The following is a 16577-nucleotide window of genomic DNA, read 5'->3' on the forward strand; positions in this document are numbered from 1 at the left end:
TTGGCTAGGCTTAAAATGGCTCGCAAGGGCAGTTAGCTTAGTACTAACCTATGAACCTATGAACCTATACTGTAGTCAGAGAAGCAATGTCCAAAAGCCTGACATTGCAGACCCATCTCAGCAGGGTCTATATTAGATAATCGAACTTTCAAAAGTTTGATTGTCATATGGTCAACACCATATGATCGAACTTTTAAAAGCTTGAATATCTAATAAAAAAAAAAAACTATACAAATAACCTACCTGAAAGTTTTAAGCAAGCCCCCTGCACCCCCACACTCCCCGCACTTTAAATATACCAACTCCGAGATCACACTATAGTGCAGAAACAGGAAATCTTCCCATTCCGCACGGTATGGAGATCTTTGTTAAAACATTCAAACTTTCAAAAATTAGATCATATGGGGTCGACCATATGACACTCGAACTTTTGAAAGTTCGATTGTCTAATACAGACCCTCTCAGCAGTGTGTGTGTTTGTGTGGGTGAGTGAGCTAGCATGTGTACTTGGGTCAATGTGGAGAAGGTAATTCACAGCAGATAAAATGCTAACTATGATGTCATATTAAGACTTTAGGCTTCCCTACCCTGAAACAAGAAGGATTCACCCTTAAATGCAGGCAGTCTCAGTTTGAGAGGTGAAACACTAGACTCTCAAGGCCATAAGGGACAAAGTGTCTCAGGGTGAGACTACGGTCAGAGTGTTGTGACGACTGCTTACCAAGTGTAAAGCTGAAAAGAAGCTGTAGCCTATACTGGGCCAGAGACATCATGCAGGAGTATATAAAAAAATGCTTCGTTAGGACAGAAATCCAATCTGCAGAGTGCTTCTAGAGGGGCAATACCTTCTTAGAAGCAAAATTCAGATGCTTACAGGCTGTATAGACAACATCTTTGAGGACAAGCTCTGTGAGGAAAATGGCCCAAAGATATTCATTCTTTTTGTCCAGATGCTATTAAAAGGGGAGAAGGTAGGCAAGCCAAATTTCAGTCCACAGCAGAATTTATAAGAGTCTCTCCAAAGGAAGGGAGAACCAGGACAAAGAGAGCTGTAGGAAGGAGAGGATTCATCTTTATCCATCTCAGTGACAAGGGTCTGCTGTTCTCCAAATCTCCCTCCTAGAGCAACAGATGGGGAGAATTCCCCCAAGTTCTACATCCACAGCAGGACCACCAGATCTCCACAGGTATGCAAGGGACTAAGTGTGAAAGCAATAAAAGTTTAAGAAAGTGTCCAGTTACCTGCAGGAATGCTTGCTGGAAGTTGTATTTGGTCAGGAGAGGTCTGTGGTAGCCATCAGTGCATGCCCCACAAGGGTACTCTCCTACACCTGCAAAGACAGATCCTGACAAGTATCAAATTGGGTGAGTACCCAGTGACCGAGTATGGGTCTTTCCTGTAGACTCACCAGGTGTGGGAAGATCTGGGGGGGGGGGTCTTCACCCTGGATGGAGAGCCCTTCTGGACTTTTGAGAAAGCCTGTGAAGAAAATTCCTTGGTTCTGGAGAAGCACTGTTCCTACTTGTCAGATAACAAATGGGACTATTTTACAAAGGTAGCGGACTATAAGCATGCTCTGGATCCAGCTATGGGTGGTGAGGTTCATACAGCTCAATGGGTACCCACCCAAAGGTAGTCACTGGGTTATACCTCTCATCAACCTCCACTTCTTAGCTGACAAGAAGCAAAAGTATGAAACCTCACTACTATATGCTCTATGCGAACAAAAGACAATGCATCATGGTGGAGTTTTGTAGGCTACTTTTTAACAGGTGTCTCAGCTTTGACACCCTCACCTTCTCATACTGCTCTGGCAATAGTCTGGGACTGCAAGAAGGGCCAGGCTCCTTGTCTCTATATTGCACAACATTAGCAGTCAAAATCTAAGAATTAAGATAGGCCACAAATCTCTTATAGGTTCATACTAGGCTATCTGCCCTAGGGCACTTATAAGCCTAAAAAACACACGAAAGTCACCACACGTCAAGATTTAATGAAGCTTTCAGGTCTACACCCTTCCTCAGCATATAAAAAATACATCCATTCATTACTTTTAAATAGAGGATTAATTCTATCACATGATTAAGCCAGCCAAAATACTTAAAGGAACATGAACAATTAACCTATCCTAAACATTAGTTAAAATCTAACTTTTATAAGCATTCATTGAAAACATTCATTAAAAAGATTGTTATAAATACTAAACATTTACATATACAGTATAAAATATAAAAATGTAAACAATATATAAACATATAGGAAGTAACAGAGCCACAAACATTCAAAGATATTGTTTTTGCCTATTTATCAAAATTGGTTTTATACTAACAGCACTATTGAGACCAGGTGGTTTATCTGCTTGTAAACGAACTATCCATTCATATTCCCTTGTTTGTAGATAGTTATCTAGATCACCTCCCCTTGGTCCTAGAGTTAACACACAAATAACTCTAAATTTAAAAGTGTGATCTGGGAAGTCCATTATATGCCTATACAACCCATTTGATTCAACTTTTCTTTTCATTTCAGATTTGTGCTCTATTATTCTATCCTTTAATTTCCTACATGTTTTTCCCACATAAAATACATTACATTGTGTGCACATTGCTAAATAAACTAATTTTGTCGTATTACAGTCTTGACGTGTGGTGACTTTCGTGTGTTTTTTGGATTTTGCTGAACAACTAAGCGTGTTTTAACACTTATAAGCCTAGCCAGAGTGTGTTTGGCTTTCGCCACCCATTTTAAATTAATTTTGCTATGCCCTTTTTCGAGGTTAGTATACTGTGCCTCTGTCTAACAGTGACACAGAAGTGATACCCGGGATAAACCTATGATCTCCCATCCACTCATCAAGATTCCTCTTGAAGAGAGTCAATGAGGGACTCTGCCTAACCTGGACTGGGATTTTATTCCAGAGTGAAGGGAGCCTCTAGGTTATGAATCTGTCCCTCCAGCATGTCCTATTTATTTCAGTGCTGAGGTTCAAGTCTCTCGAGCGCGTAGCTCGATGGGATTTGGATTTTCTGAGGTGCCGCATGTCCATTAATTCCAGGTTGGACATGGCTTTATACGTCAGGCAGGGATCGCCTCTGAGCAGGCGGTATGCCACTGAGAATAGCTGGAGTTTCTTTAACCAGGCAGCATATGGCATCTGTTTGAGCCCTATGATCCTCTTGGTGAGGTACTTTTGGGGTCTTTCCAGTTGCTGCAGGTGTCTGGTAAGGTACATCCCAAAAGGGGCATTGTACTCAACTATGGGCCTGATGAGGGATGAATAAAGAGGCACGATGACCTCCCCTGATCTAGATGTGAATCCCTTCATGATTAGGTGGGCTATATAAAATGTTTTTCTAACCACTTTGGCCACGTGGTTGTCAAATGAGAGATTGCTATCAACTTGGGTCCCCAGGTCCCCAATTACCTCTTCTGTACTTAATGGATTACCACCTATGTGGTAATTTGTGGGCACTTTGTTTTTGCCAAAGGGGGTGACTGTACACTTTTTGGCGTTTAGCTTGAGGCCATGGCTCTGGCACCAGTTGTCTGTTTCTATGAGGCCCTTTTGGAGGATGCTTGTGTCGGCTGGAGAGTCGATTATGGCGCCCAGTTTGCAGTCATCTGCGAACTTGGTCAGCCACAGTCCTTCCGTGTTGGCCTGTACCTTCGAGAAATATATACTGAACAAGAGAGGTCCCAGGACTGAGCCTTGTGGGACGCCACTTGTAACTGGTTTGGAGTCTGACATGGCTCCAGCAATTCTAACCATGTGGGTTCTGTCCTTGAGGCAGTTTGCAACCCATCTAGTGACGTAAGGGTTTATATTTAAGCTGGTGAGCTTATCTATAATGCCCGAGTGGGGTATTGTATCGAAGGCTTTTGCGAGGTCCAGGTAGGCTGTGTGGACCATCTTCCCCTCATCAATGGCCTTGGTGACTGTTTCAAAGAAATCAACCAGGTTTAAGAGGCAGGATCTGCCCTTAACAAAGCAAAACTGGGTAGGATCCAGTGTCGGTAGGTCCCCAATATCTTTATTTATGAGGTCCATGATGATCCTTTAAATAGCTTTGCAGACCAAGCTAGTCAGGCTTATGGGGCGATAGTTTCCAGGATCCGTTGAGGCACCACCTTTATGGAAAGGGACCACTGTTGCAGTACGCCACTCTTTGAGTACGTATCCTGTAGTAAGGCTGAGATTGAACAGTAGTTTTATGTTTGGGTTTAGCTCTTCTTGGAGTTCATGTAGGACGCAGCCCGGGACACTGTCTGGTCCCATTGATGCTGTGTTTTTTGCTTTGGAGAGGGCGGCTCTTACCTGAGCATCTGAGATGTCAGGGGGGTAAGCACTCTGCTGGGATAAATATTTGCCCTTTTGGTGGTGGGGGGGGGGAGAAGTTTGCGCTGAACCTGTCAGCTAGGATGTTGGCAATGTCTGTGGGTTCGGTGTATTTTTTGTCATTTTGGACTAATTCTGAGCATATCTGGGAATTCCCACCCAGGTTCCTAACATAACTAAAGAAAGCCTTGTGATTATCCTTAGTGTCCTGTGCAATTTTTCTCTCGAAGCTGGCCTTAGACGATTTTATGAGTGCCCGTAGTTTTTTGCTAATACTGATCAGAGATGCCTTCCCTTTTTGGGATTTTGCTCTATCATGTAGTAGCTTCCTCCTTCTATCGTATAGTTTGTTTATGGCTGGGGTCCACCAGACAGGACGTCTGCCTTTGGAGGATTGGGTCTTGGTTTTATTTGGGATTGCATGATCCATGCATTCCTGAAGGTGTTCATAGAATGCATTTATAAAGGATTCTGCGGTCTGGGCCATATTTTTCACAGGCCCGCGGGCTTTGAAGGATTCCACCTTGGTTTTGAGGAGTGTGAAATTTGCTTTAGAGAAGTTTTCACTGTGGTTTTCAGGGCAGGGGGTGGAGTCGGGATGTGAATATCCAGTGAGATTAGTTTATGGTCTGATCTTACCAGTGAGGGATACACTTCTGGTCTGGAGCATAGAGTCCTCATGTTGGTGATGATCAGGTCCAGTAGGTTTTCCCCTCTTGTGGGAGTGGTAACAAGTTGTTCCATAGCATTGTTTATAATATGTCATCCTGTAGAGAGTTTTAAAGATTGACATGGCAATGCTTCAAGTTTCTTGCCCAAGCAATAAAGGCATTTTGGATCATGGTCTGTCCTAACTACAAAAAAGAATCTTGCAAATGCTTTACCACCATCCTCCTGAAACAAACTCAAATATCCATAATGTTTCCACTACTTCAGCCATGGCTCCATCTACAGCATACTCCTTTCACTACACTATCCTCATGGTGATAACACTCTTCCATTCTTAATTTCTGTCTTTTATATTTCTCCCAGGTTGTGACTGAAAAGGGTCATTAGACCATCTCGCCTACCTGGTTAACAAGTTGCAAATAAATTCGCTCCTCTCCTTTCAAGCTTACTTATGTCACAGGAAATGACCTCTGTCTTGAAAGTGAACAAAGCTTATATGCAAATACCTTCCAGCGAACCTACTACTACTTTAATACTAATTTCTCCTTAATACATATTACCTTACTTGTGTGTGCATTCATCCCTGATGTGTTACCTTGTACTATCTTCAATAGTATATTATGTATTACTGTATTTCTCGTGTTTAATGTTATAACTGCTGGGCAGTATTGAAATGATTCCCGTGGGGATCAGCCCTCTACCCTGGTCAACAAACAAAATTTGGCTACCACAAGAACATTTTGAAAGCTTAAGCTTCTTAAACAGTGGAAGCTAACTCTTCAATAGTGAACGTTACAGCTGAAAACTGAATAAGTAAAACAAATGAAAGAAACAGAGTGGCTAAGCAAGGTATCTTATTAAAATGGCATGTACAGCAGGAATGCAAAAATGTACAAGGGGAATCTGAACAGTAAGGACTGTAAATAAGTTATGTTAACTTATAACATTAAACTATTAATATTGTATTACACTGCCAACATTGTTTCTGCCTCCAGCCAGGTATTTTGCCAATAAGCAACCCTGTGAACAGCCCACCTACCCAATTAATAAATGCATAAATAAAATAAAAAATCTGCCATGCTTCGACAGTGGGCCTCTGTATTGCAATATTTAGACAGATGAGCAGGTTACAATTTCATATGTATCCTAGGCAGAAACTTTTTTTTAATAAGTTTCCATACAGGAATATGGTCTTCAATTTGTATGTTAAAAAAGTTACTGCCAATGCGCACTCACCTTATTTTTCGATGAACTTGAATTTTCTCTGGAGTGTAGGTATTCAACAGGATTTCAAGTTCCTCCTTTCTAAAAAGATCCATAAAAAAGAATTCAAGTACAGTCCATAAACAGTCAAAAAGAAGGATGCAAACCATGTTCCCTTAGAAGCAGCACAAGGGAAAAACGGGAAAAAATATTAACAGAGAATGAACTACAACATCCAAACAATAGACTTACTGAACCTTTGCATGACAAATTCCCAAAGAAACGGTGTAACAAAAGACACTCAAATCCAAATAAACAGATGTGAAAATGGCATACAAATGTGCAACATACTCATTTCACTACAATACTTTCTCTCTCTCTCTCTCTCTATATATATATATATATATATATAAACTTTTAACAAAAATACTGTTTTTTCAATGCATTGGTTCAAACCTGGCTCATGGCTGAAAGATCTGTGAACCAAGACTTTCAAGATGACTGCACACTGAGAACCATCTTAACTGCAGCTATGTCAGTGTGAAAAAAATCAGAAGAGAGCCAGTGAATTTGCCTTTCTGGGTAAATTTTAGTTACTGGATAGTAAGGGCGTTGCCTGGATGCCAAAAAAAGAAATTTAGAAAACCTGAAAGAAAATCAGGTGTAAAAGGTGAAACGACACTGGCTGGAAAGAATCCTGCAACTGTTCAGCAAAAAGTTCAAGCTCCAGTTTTACTGGAAGTCATGTCTTGCACCAAACTATAGGACAAAATACGTCAAATGTGCTTACAGTGGATTAAAATAAAACATTGAAGGAGTCTATCAACACAAAAAGACTGGTAACAATGGAATAAGCTTTAAACAGATATTCAGATATGCTGATAAAACTCCAACAGTCAAAGGTCGAAATGAAGAAAAGGCTGGCTCAGTATGAGACTGCTCAAGGAGAGAGGTTTCAAAAATGGTAGAATTAGAGGACAGAGCACATAGGGAAAAAACTGAGATTTTCTACAGTACCAGAGAAACTGGAAGGAACAGACTGCATTAGTTTTATGAAAATCACAATTAAGCAACTGGATTGCTATTCCACAACAGGAATTAATTGAAAAGACACAATGTGTGCATGCCCCAAACCTGGCCACGAGAAATCAGCCAAGACCTGTGTAAGTAAAGATGCAATCCTACTAGAAGAAAGAGTTGAGTCTGCAAAAGAGTGGCAGAGACAGCAGGATGTTTGTGGAAAATGATTACTCACTGTACACCAGGCAGAGGAGGAGCAAATTTATTCTAGCAACCAGGCAATGTCGAGAGGCAAGTGTAAGATTCATGCTGCTATATGCAGTTATCTTCAGAGTATTTTTACTGGGGGACCAAAGTAATTTTTTGATGCAGAACAGGCTAAGGAGGAAATAAGCTTGTCCAACAAAAAATGAACGGTCAAACAGAAGGGGACTCTGCTTCTTATTCTTCAAATAATAAAGCTAAAAGAGACTTTGCCAGTGAATTTTTTTCCAGTATTCAAAAGAAAAATGTTTGAGAAACAGAGAACAGCACAGGAGCTGAACAGAAAAACTGGAAGTACACTGGAAATGCATCAGAGACTGGAGTTGGGTGATGGGAGATTAACAGGAAGAAAACCATCAACTCAGAAATTAATGAATAAATGTGGGATTACAAAACATTAAGCATATTTGTAAAACATGGCTGAATAAGAAAAACTAGAAATATTGGACCTTGACTTTGTTAAACTTCTAGGGGACTCAAAGCATTCTGTCCTACTTCATACCATTAATGTCTGGAAGAACAGTAAATCGGAAGAGGTAAATAAGTAAAACATTTTTTGTTAATAGTATTTTTATGAAATACTTCACCACAGAAACTGCATATTATATAGTAAAGCATTTTCAGTTATTTATGTGTTATAAGGATACTTAAGTAAACAGGTGTCACTTTTTTGTCTTCTTTTTTTTTTACTTTTAAGACATTTAGTGGCTTCATCTAACAACAATATTTAAGAGGAAGCATGTAATGAAAAGTTTTCCTTTAGCAAATAAATGCTCACCATGTAACATGAGCAGCTTGTAGCTGAAAGCAACTATATATCTGGTTCTTCTGTTTCTACACAGACACGCTGATAAGACAGCAATACTCTTCAAGGCTAAAAGTTAAAGTTAATGTTTTCTGAAAGCATTCAAGTTATTTTCTACATCTGGAAGAGGAATAAAGGAAAAAAAAGCACTTGCTCTAAGGAGCAGCACAGACTATACAGTGCATAATAGTATGCATAACCTTAATTTTAGGTCAAATAAAGCTTGAGAATGTAGCTGTCAATCTGGGACAACTGTCCTTACTATGAAGGTTAAACTTCAATATTTGAAGATGTACACAGTTTTGTGGGTTTGTATCAATAGGTTACGGGGCAATTCTGAAGGTGTGTTTTTTGTTTCAGAGGTTTCATTAAAAAAACATCTTGCAAGATATGATAGAGGTTCAAACGGACATGAAAATAAACTGTATAAAAGATCAGCCTGCCAAACATTAGTGCATGCAGGTAACACAAAAGCTGTAAACACATTTTTTCCAACCCCCCCCCCCCCCCCAAAACCAAAAAACTGCTACATGTAACAGGTGGTAATATAACTTATTATAATGACAACACACTTCATATTACCTTGGAATGTGAATGGTAACTGAGGTATATACAAAAAGGAAGGTAGTGAATAAGAAGTTATGTACCTACCATAACGTTCCATGTTAGTTGTCTTCTTCTCGCCTTCTTTCTTGCTGGATGGGTTTGGAGCCAATCCTCGGCTCCGACTCGGCCAATACTAAAGCTCGAGAGCTAATTCCACCAGCTCGAGGCTCCCCCATATCCCACAATGCTAGGCGGTAACTCCTCAGATCTCGTTTGAAAGCTAGGCCAAGCAAGAAAAAACTCCATAACATGGAGAAGGGTAACCCACCTCTATAGAGCTGACTGTGAGGTGTCCTAAACCTAACAGAGGAAAAATATAGAGGTGGTAGAGCGTGGGAGAAAAGGATTGAAAGGTCACAAGACAATCTCCTCTAGGTCTGTCCAGGCTAGGGGGAAGGAGGGGGCCTTAAGAAAGAAGGCGAAGAAGACAACTAACATGGAACGTTATGGTAGGTACATAACTTCTTAATGTTAAGTTGTCTATCTCGCCTTCATTCTTGCTGGATGGGACCGCGTCCCTAGCACCTTGTCCCGGGTGGCCTATCAGAACAGACTCTTGAGAACAGTGGAACCAAAGTTGGCACGGTCTCTGGAGGCTATGTCCAATTTGTAATGAGAAATGAAGGTATGAGAGGAAGCCCAGGTGGCTGCTGAGCAAATAGAATCAATAGGAAGCCTATCCTGAAAGGCTATGGATGTGGCTAAGGCCCTAGTAGAATGAGCTCTAGGCTTCGAGGGCAATTGTTGGTGCCTGATCTCATAAATAAAGGTAATCGTAGAAGTAAGCCATCTAGAAAGTGACACTTTAGTGACTGGAAGGCCCATCTTGCCTTCCGCATATGAAATAAACAGTTGGTCTGATTTTCTAAACTGTTTAGTCCTGTCTAAATAATACCTAAGTTGGCGATGAACATCTAAACAGTGCAGTTTCTGTTCTGACCTGTTGCCATAGTTGGGGAAAAAAAATGGGAGATCAATAGTTTGATTCAGATTTGCTTGAGAGGACACTTTGGGCAAAAAGGCTGGATTGGTACGCAAGGATACTCTATCTTTGTGAAAAAGTAAATACGGGGGACGACAGCACAGAGCATGGAGTTCCGATACCCTTCTAGCTGAAGTGATGGCTATTAGAAAAAGCATTTTCCAAGACAACAACTTCATAGAACATGAAGCCGCAGGTTCAAAGGGGGGTAGAATCAATGATGCTAGAACCAAGTTCAGATCCCATGGAGGAGGTGGATCCTTGATAGGGGGCCTAAGAAGAAAAACTCCTTTCAAAAAGGCTTTACAGAGTTTGTGAGACATAATAGTAGACTCTGACACCCCCACATGAAAATTAGATATAGCCGCCAATTGAACCCTGATAGTAGAAGGAGACGAGCCTGCTTGGAAAAGCTCAGCTAGGAAATCCAGAATGGACTGAATAGGTGCAGTAAAAGGATCTATTTCCCTGGACACTGCCCATAAGGAGAAATGTTTCCATTTGCTGCTATAAATCTTCCGGGTAGAAGACTTATGAGAAGCTATTAAAATATCTCTAACTGAGTGAGATATTAAGGGAAGCCTGGCTAAGGTTGTAATTGGAGGAACCACGCTGTGAGGTTCAGAGAAGAAAGGCATTGGTGCAGCTGACCCGATTGATGGGTCAAGAGATCTGGAACTGGGTCCAGATGCCATGGTTGCACCAAAAGGTAACGGTGAAGAAAGGGAAACCAAACCTGTCGAAGCCAATAAGGGGCAATGAGGATCATTGAGGCCTTCAGAGCGACGGCTTTCCGAATCAGCTGAGGTATCAGTGGGAAGGGGGGAAAGGCATACAGGAGTCCCGGAGGCCAATCGTGAACTAGAGCGTCTCTGATGGGATGACCTGGTAGGGGAAAGAGGGTGAAGAAATCGGGACACTTGCTGTTTTGGGGAGTGGCAAGGTTGGCCCCAAGTTCGAAAAACTTCTTCCAACACTGATTTCTTCAGAGACCACTCGTGAGGCATGAGAATTGCTCTGCTCAATCTGTCTGCTATCACATTGGACTTGCCGGGAATGTGCGTTGCTATCAGGAAGCGATGAGAAGAGATCGCCCATTGCCACAGTCTGAGTGCTTCTCGACATAAGGGGTAAGATTTGGTCCTGCCTTGCTTGTTGATGTACCACACTACGGACATATTGTCCGTCTGAATTGCTATAGTTCCCTTGGGAAGAGAGTCCTGAAGGGCTTGCAACGCTAAAAGCACTGCTCTCATCTCTATAACATTTATGTGCAAGTGGCACTCGATCGGCTGCCACATGCCCTGGACTGTCCTGCCCTGGTAATGCCCCCCCCCCCCACCCGATCATGGAGGCGTCCGTTGTCAGAGTTGCAGCCGGGGGAATGAAAGGTCTCCCTAGAAGAAGTTGGGGAGATGTGACCCACCAGGAAAGATGATTCCTGCATGATTGAGTTATGCTGATAGTGTGGGACATTGGCAGAAGTTGAAAAGACCACTGAGTGAAAAACATCCACTGAAGAATCCTCATGTGGAAGCGGGCTAAGGGGAGGAGAGGAATAGCCGCCGCCATAATCCCTAGGACTTTCAACACCAGTCTGACCTTGACCCTGTTGTGTCGTAATAGAAGAAAAACCTGCTTGTGAATGTCTGCTACTCTGTTCCGTGAGTCTGGCTGACAGACTGACTGCGTCTAATCTTGTGCCTATTAAAGGTAATAGACTGACAAGGCGACAAGACAGACTTTTCGTAATTTACAGAGATGCCTAGAGTCTGACAGGTTCGTAAAGTGTAGTCTCTGGCGAAGAGAAGTAGATGCCTGGTGGTGGCAGTCAGGAGCCAGTCGTCTAAGTACGGAAACACCTGGAATCCCTGGCCCCTCAAATGAGCGGCGACCACTGCCATGCATTTGGTGAACACTTGGGGGGCTGTAGTGAGACCAAAGGGCAGGGCCCTGAACTGAAAATGACTGGCTCCTAGCCTGAAGCAGAGAAATCTCCTGGATCGTCTGTTCATCTTGATGTGATAGTACGCATCCTGGAGATCTATGGAGCACATCCAGTTGTCCTGACCCAGAAAGGGCAGGATGGACTGCAGCGTGACCATCCGAAATTTTGTTTTCTTGACAAACTTGTTCAAGTTGCCGAGATCCAAAATGGGTCTCCAGTCCCGTCTTCTTTGGAACCAAAAAGAATTTGGAGTAGATTCCGGATCCTTGTTGGTCTGCTGGAACTGGTTGAATGGCTCTTTTTGCTAGCAGCTTTGAAATTTCTAGTGCTGCTTGCTCCCTTTGACTGGGTGGAATGTCTGGAAGGGAGTTTCTGGATTGTTTTGGGATGTGAATGACTGGAATTCTGTAGCCTTCGGATATGATAGACTGTACCCACTTGTCTTGAGTAAGGGAAAGCCAGGCTTTTGGGTACAGAGATAATCTTCCCCCGACTGCCTCTGAAGGTGGACAGTCGGGCAGCCCCTCAGGGGTGCTGAAAGGGTTTGTCAGAGAAGGTTTCTCGACTACCCTGATTCTGCGGGCCCCCACTGCCTCTAGGACGGCGTCTATTATTATTGTTCCCCCCTCTGCCTCTAGAGGGGAAACGACTCTGTGCGTCTGGTAAGACACCCTGTGGTTGTTTGCGGAACCACATCTTCCCCCCCTTCTGACCCTTGGGGTAGGGTCTAGAAGGGGTAGAAAAACAGACTCCGACGGCAGAAAGAGTCTTACCTTCTACCTCGCACCTTGTCAGAGTATCCTTCACTTGTGGACCAAAGAGAGATGATCCATCAAAAGGTGAGTTAGTGAAGGACGCCTTGAAAGGGTCCGCAAAGCTACATAGCCGCATCCAGGCATGGCGGCGTAAGGTCACTCCTGTACCTGCGTCCCTGCTCGCTCCATCAGCCACGTACGAAATCAGGCGCATGGAGGAGTTAACTACTGAGTTAACGGTAGCCAGCTGGGAGTTCATCCTATCTTGAAACCCCACAGCTGATGGGTCCTTCAATACTTCACTCATATCCTTGAGCAAGTCCCTTTGGAGACGAGTGAAATGACACAGGTAATTCAGCAAATGCATAGAAAAGGTCGCTGATGAAAACATCCGCTTACCATACCTGTCCATGGTCCTAGATTCCTTATTAGGAGGATGAACAGGTACCGAAGAATCCGCTAATTCCTTCTTGGTGGCTGCAGCCACCACCATGGCATCCACAGAGACACCTTTGGACAAAAACTCCTTGTCTTTGGGGCAGTGATAAATTTGGCTGGCCTCCTAGGGGTGGGTTCCACCGAGTCAGGAGCCGCCCAAGCCTTCCTCGCCACCACTTCCATGAGGGGTCAAAGGGAGGGGACACCCAGGAGGTGGAAGGTCGAGAACCAAACGCCTCAAGGTACACTGATTCGTCCTCTGAAGGGTTAAGGGCTGGCCAATTCCCCCTCTGTTTCAAGATTTCTAGTATGTCTGCAAAGGAGACATCTTCAGAGGGGGAACGAGGGGAACCCTCAGAATCCTCCAAATCAGTGTCAGAGGTGACAGACTCAGGGGAGTCAATGTGCTTCCTCTTGCACTGTCTCTTCCTAGGGGGTTCTCCTGCAAGGTCAGGAGAGGCCTCGGAAGAGGAGGAAATTCCCACTGGGGATACTTGAGGCGCAGATTCTCTACGGTCTGAAACAAGGGGGTGAGAAGAAATCACCGCAGGCACTGTTGAGGGAGGGGCTGATGGAGCCGACTGTGGAGTAGAACCAGGTTCTAACACACTCCGCGTGACCTCAAAGGCACCCCTGTCAGGCAGGGCCAGAGGTCTCCGCTCCGAAGAGCCAAAAACCTCCCCCGGCACCGACAAGGATGGCTCCGAAGCTGATGTCGGAGCCGAACTAACCAGCGCCGAAGCACCAAGAGGGAGAGCGGGGTCGGACAAGGGTCCGATGCCACTCGCCCCCTCGGAGCCGACGAGGGAAGTCCGGCACCGAGATCCCTCCAAGGAGGAAATCGGAGCAGACGACGGCGCCGAAAGGAAAGGTATCGGTTCCGATGCTCCCACAGTCTCGGCTCCGAGCAGCACTGGCTCCGAACTCAAGAGAGTCGGAGGAGGAATATCTAATGGAACAGGGGGTAGCCATCGACTGTTGAGTCGGGCTGTGCAACATCTGGGCCAGTGCCTCGGACTTAAGAAGTCTACTCACCACCCTCTGCAAATCATGGTCCGAAAGTCTGGAGGACCTAGAGGAGTGTGACCTATGGCTCCGTTCAGACAAGAGCGGTGACGCTGGAGCCGAATGAACGGAGCCGATAGAAGGAGACCTGGATCTCTTTCTAGAAGTCGGTTCCGACAATGGTATCGGAACCGACTTCGACTTGTCTGTCTCGGCTCCAGCCGGAGCAGAGGACACGGTGTGTGTGGCAGGTCTAGAATCATCGGCTCCGGCCGGAGCCGATGTTTGAACCGTATGAACGGTCTTTGAACCTCCAGAGGACGGCTCGGACACTGGAACCGACTGCCTGGAGGGCTTAGAAGGTTTCCCCGACAGAGACTGGGTCGAGGGACCCTCGGGCTTCAATAAGCCCCTTAAGATTAATTTGTTTTTACGTTCCTGCAGGACTCTAGGGCTGAAACCGTGACAGACAGCACAAGAGTCCTGCAGGTGTAAAGGTCCCAGGCAATACACACAAGAAGTGTGACCGTCTGTCAGAGACATCTTCTGACAGCACGAGTCACACTTCTTAAAGCCTGAGACCTTCGATTCTTTAGACATATCTAAAGAGACAACACTAGTGCAATCACTCACACAAACACACAGATTACACTAAAAATTAAATTAAACTAACTAAATTTAACGAAGATCCTGATAGAAAAAAACACACTCACTCCAACTACTAGGAGGGGTGGGAAGGGGCCTAAGGGAAATAACCCTTGGAAAAAATTTTGGAAAAGGGAAGATATTTGTAAGGGAGTGCTAACAGACTAAGTAACTAACTAATTACTATCGAAAAACTAACTTAAAGGGGGTCTAAGTTTACTAGAACTTTAGAAATTTAACTAACCTGCAGAGCCGTTTTGATAAGCACCTCGTCAGCTAAGCGGCAAACGAGATCTGAGGAGTTGCCGCCTAGCATTGTGGGATATGGGGGAGCCTCGAGCCGGTGGAATTAGCTCTCGAGCTTTAGTATTGGCCGAGTCGGAGCCGAGGATCGGCTCCGAACCCATCCAGCAAGAATGAAGGCGAGATAGACAACTTAACATCTATATTTAAAAAATGCAGAATGCAAATAACTATGCTACAGGAGATGCATTTGATAGAACTGAGCATTTGAAGTTGATAAAGAAAGGATTTCAGAATTATCTTCGGTGCAATCGTGGTAGCAAGGAGCTACTGGCATGTATTTATATTGCACCTACAACTGCTACAAAGGAGCTTAAGAAAATTCTAGGAGAAATAATCAGCTTTCAGCAGGGAATATTACTTATAGGTGGGGGTGGGAATTTGATTTGCAATGGGGGGCCTAGAAGGGAAAATATAACAAGCGGGTGGATTCTTGAAGAATTCTAGGAGAATATTTTGTAAGGAAGATGTGAATTCTACAGTATGAACTCCTAAGAATTTACATATTATTCCCAAAGTACAAATGGGCTAGGCTAGACAGAAATTATATTTTACAGGAATATGTTCATTTAATTGAAAGTTTTGATACAGATCTAATAACTATTTCAGATCATGTATCAATAATAACAAAGAAAAATGCAAGGTAATGAAGTAAAAAATGAGATGCTGGTGCTTCCCTACCTACCTGTTAAAAAGAGAGAAACTTAAGGAATTGGTATTCAAAATCATTTGGGAGTCATTAGGGAGAGAGAAATTTCTTCAAAGATATAGCTAGGGGTGAGATAAAATTAAAGTGGAGTTTACAAATAGGGTAAAAACAAAGGGGAAAAAGAGATCTTGTTAAGAAGTAACAAGAATTATTTAGAGGAACAGAAAAAGTTAAACCATTTTAGACTAGGGGGAATCTCACAGAACGAGAGTAGGCACACAACTGCAGAGTGCTAAATAGAAAACAAGGGACTAACTCAATAATATGCATGAGTTTAGAAAAATTGCTGTTAAGCAAAATTTTTTTTGATAACTCCAGGGTGCAAAAACTTTTATCACAACAGCTCAGGTTACAGAAAGTAGAAAGGGTTGCTGCCAATCTTAGAGAGGCTATAACAAGGAAAATAACCAGAGAGCCTGTAGAGAAATATTTTTCTCTGCATTTAATTGTTTCATTGGCATGTGTCTCTCTGTAGTTATTTTTCTATTTGTTTCATAGAATACTGTGGTCTCTCTCTGTCTCTGCAGTTAGTTTCCCGCCCACCCTCCCTGTCCTTTGTCTGGTATTAATTTTGGTGGCTTTGGAATTGCCCGCCCCTCCTGTAAACTTGTGTTTGTACACTCATCCCGGGTCTATCTCATTTGCTGACTCAACCGAGTACAGTGAGATCATATTTTGACTTCAGACACTCCTACCAGTCCCATCTGTTCAGCTCTATTCCAGTCTAGTGTCACTAGCTCATTCTACCTAATACAGAGAGAACATTTGTGAAGGGCAAGCCACTTAGGTCCTTAATTTTGAATTATCTTCTGTTTCGCCTTTCTCCCTTTCCACTTTCCAAAAAATAAAAAAGTTCTAAGCTTGTTTTCCCACCTTTCCTGTAACTAG

At 43.4% G+C, this 16577-nt stretch overlaps 1 protein-coding gene across 1 annotated transcript in view; it reads right to left on the minus strand.

Annotated features, from left to right (window-relative positions):
* HAUS4 (HAUS augmin like complex subunit 4) overlaps positions 1-16577 on the minus strand; it is a 770196-nt gene that overhangs the window by 40091 nt on the left and 713528 nt on the right. The window contains exon 9 of the mRNA XM_044058014.1: positions 6243-6311. Within this exon, the coding sequence (XP_043913949.1) occupies positions 6243-6311 (69 nt within the window). The remainder of the gene's footprint in view (positions 1-6242; positions 6312-16577) is intronic.

The sequence above is a fragment of the Protopterus annectens genome, chromosome 16.part0 (genome assembly GCF_019279795.1).
Source record: "Protopterus annectens isolate FY-2018-M chromosome 16.part0, PAN1.0, whole genome shotgun sequence".
NCBI classification, from domain to species: domain Eukaryota; kingdom Metazoa; phylum Chordata; order Ceratodontiformes; family Protopteridae; genus Protopterus; species Protopterus annectens.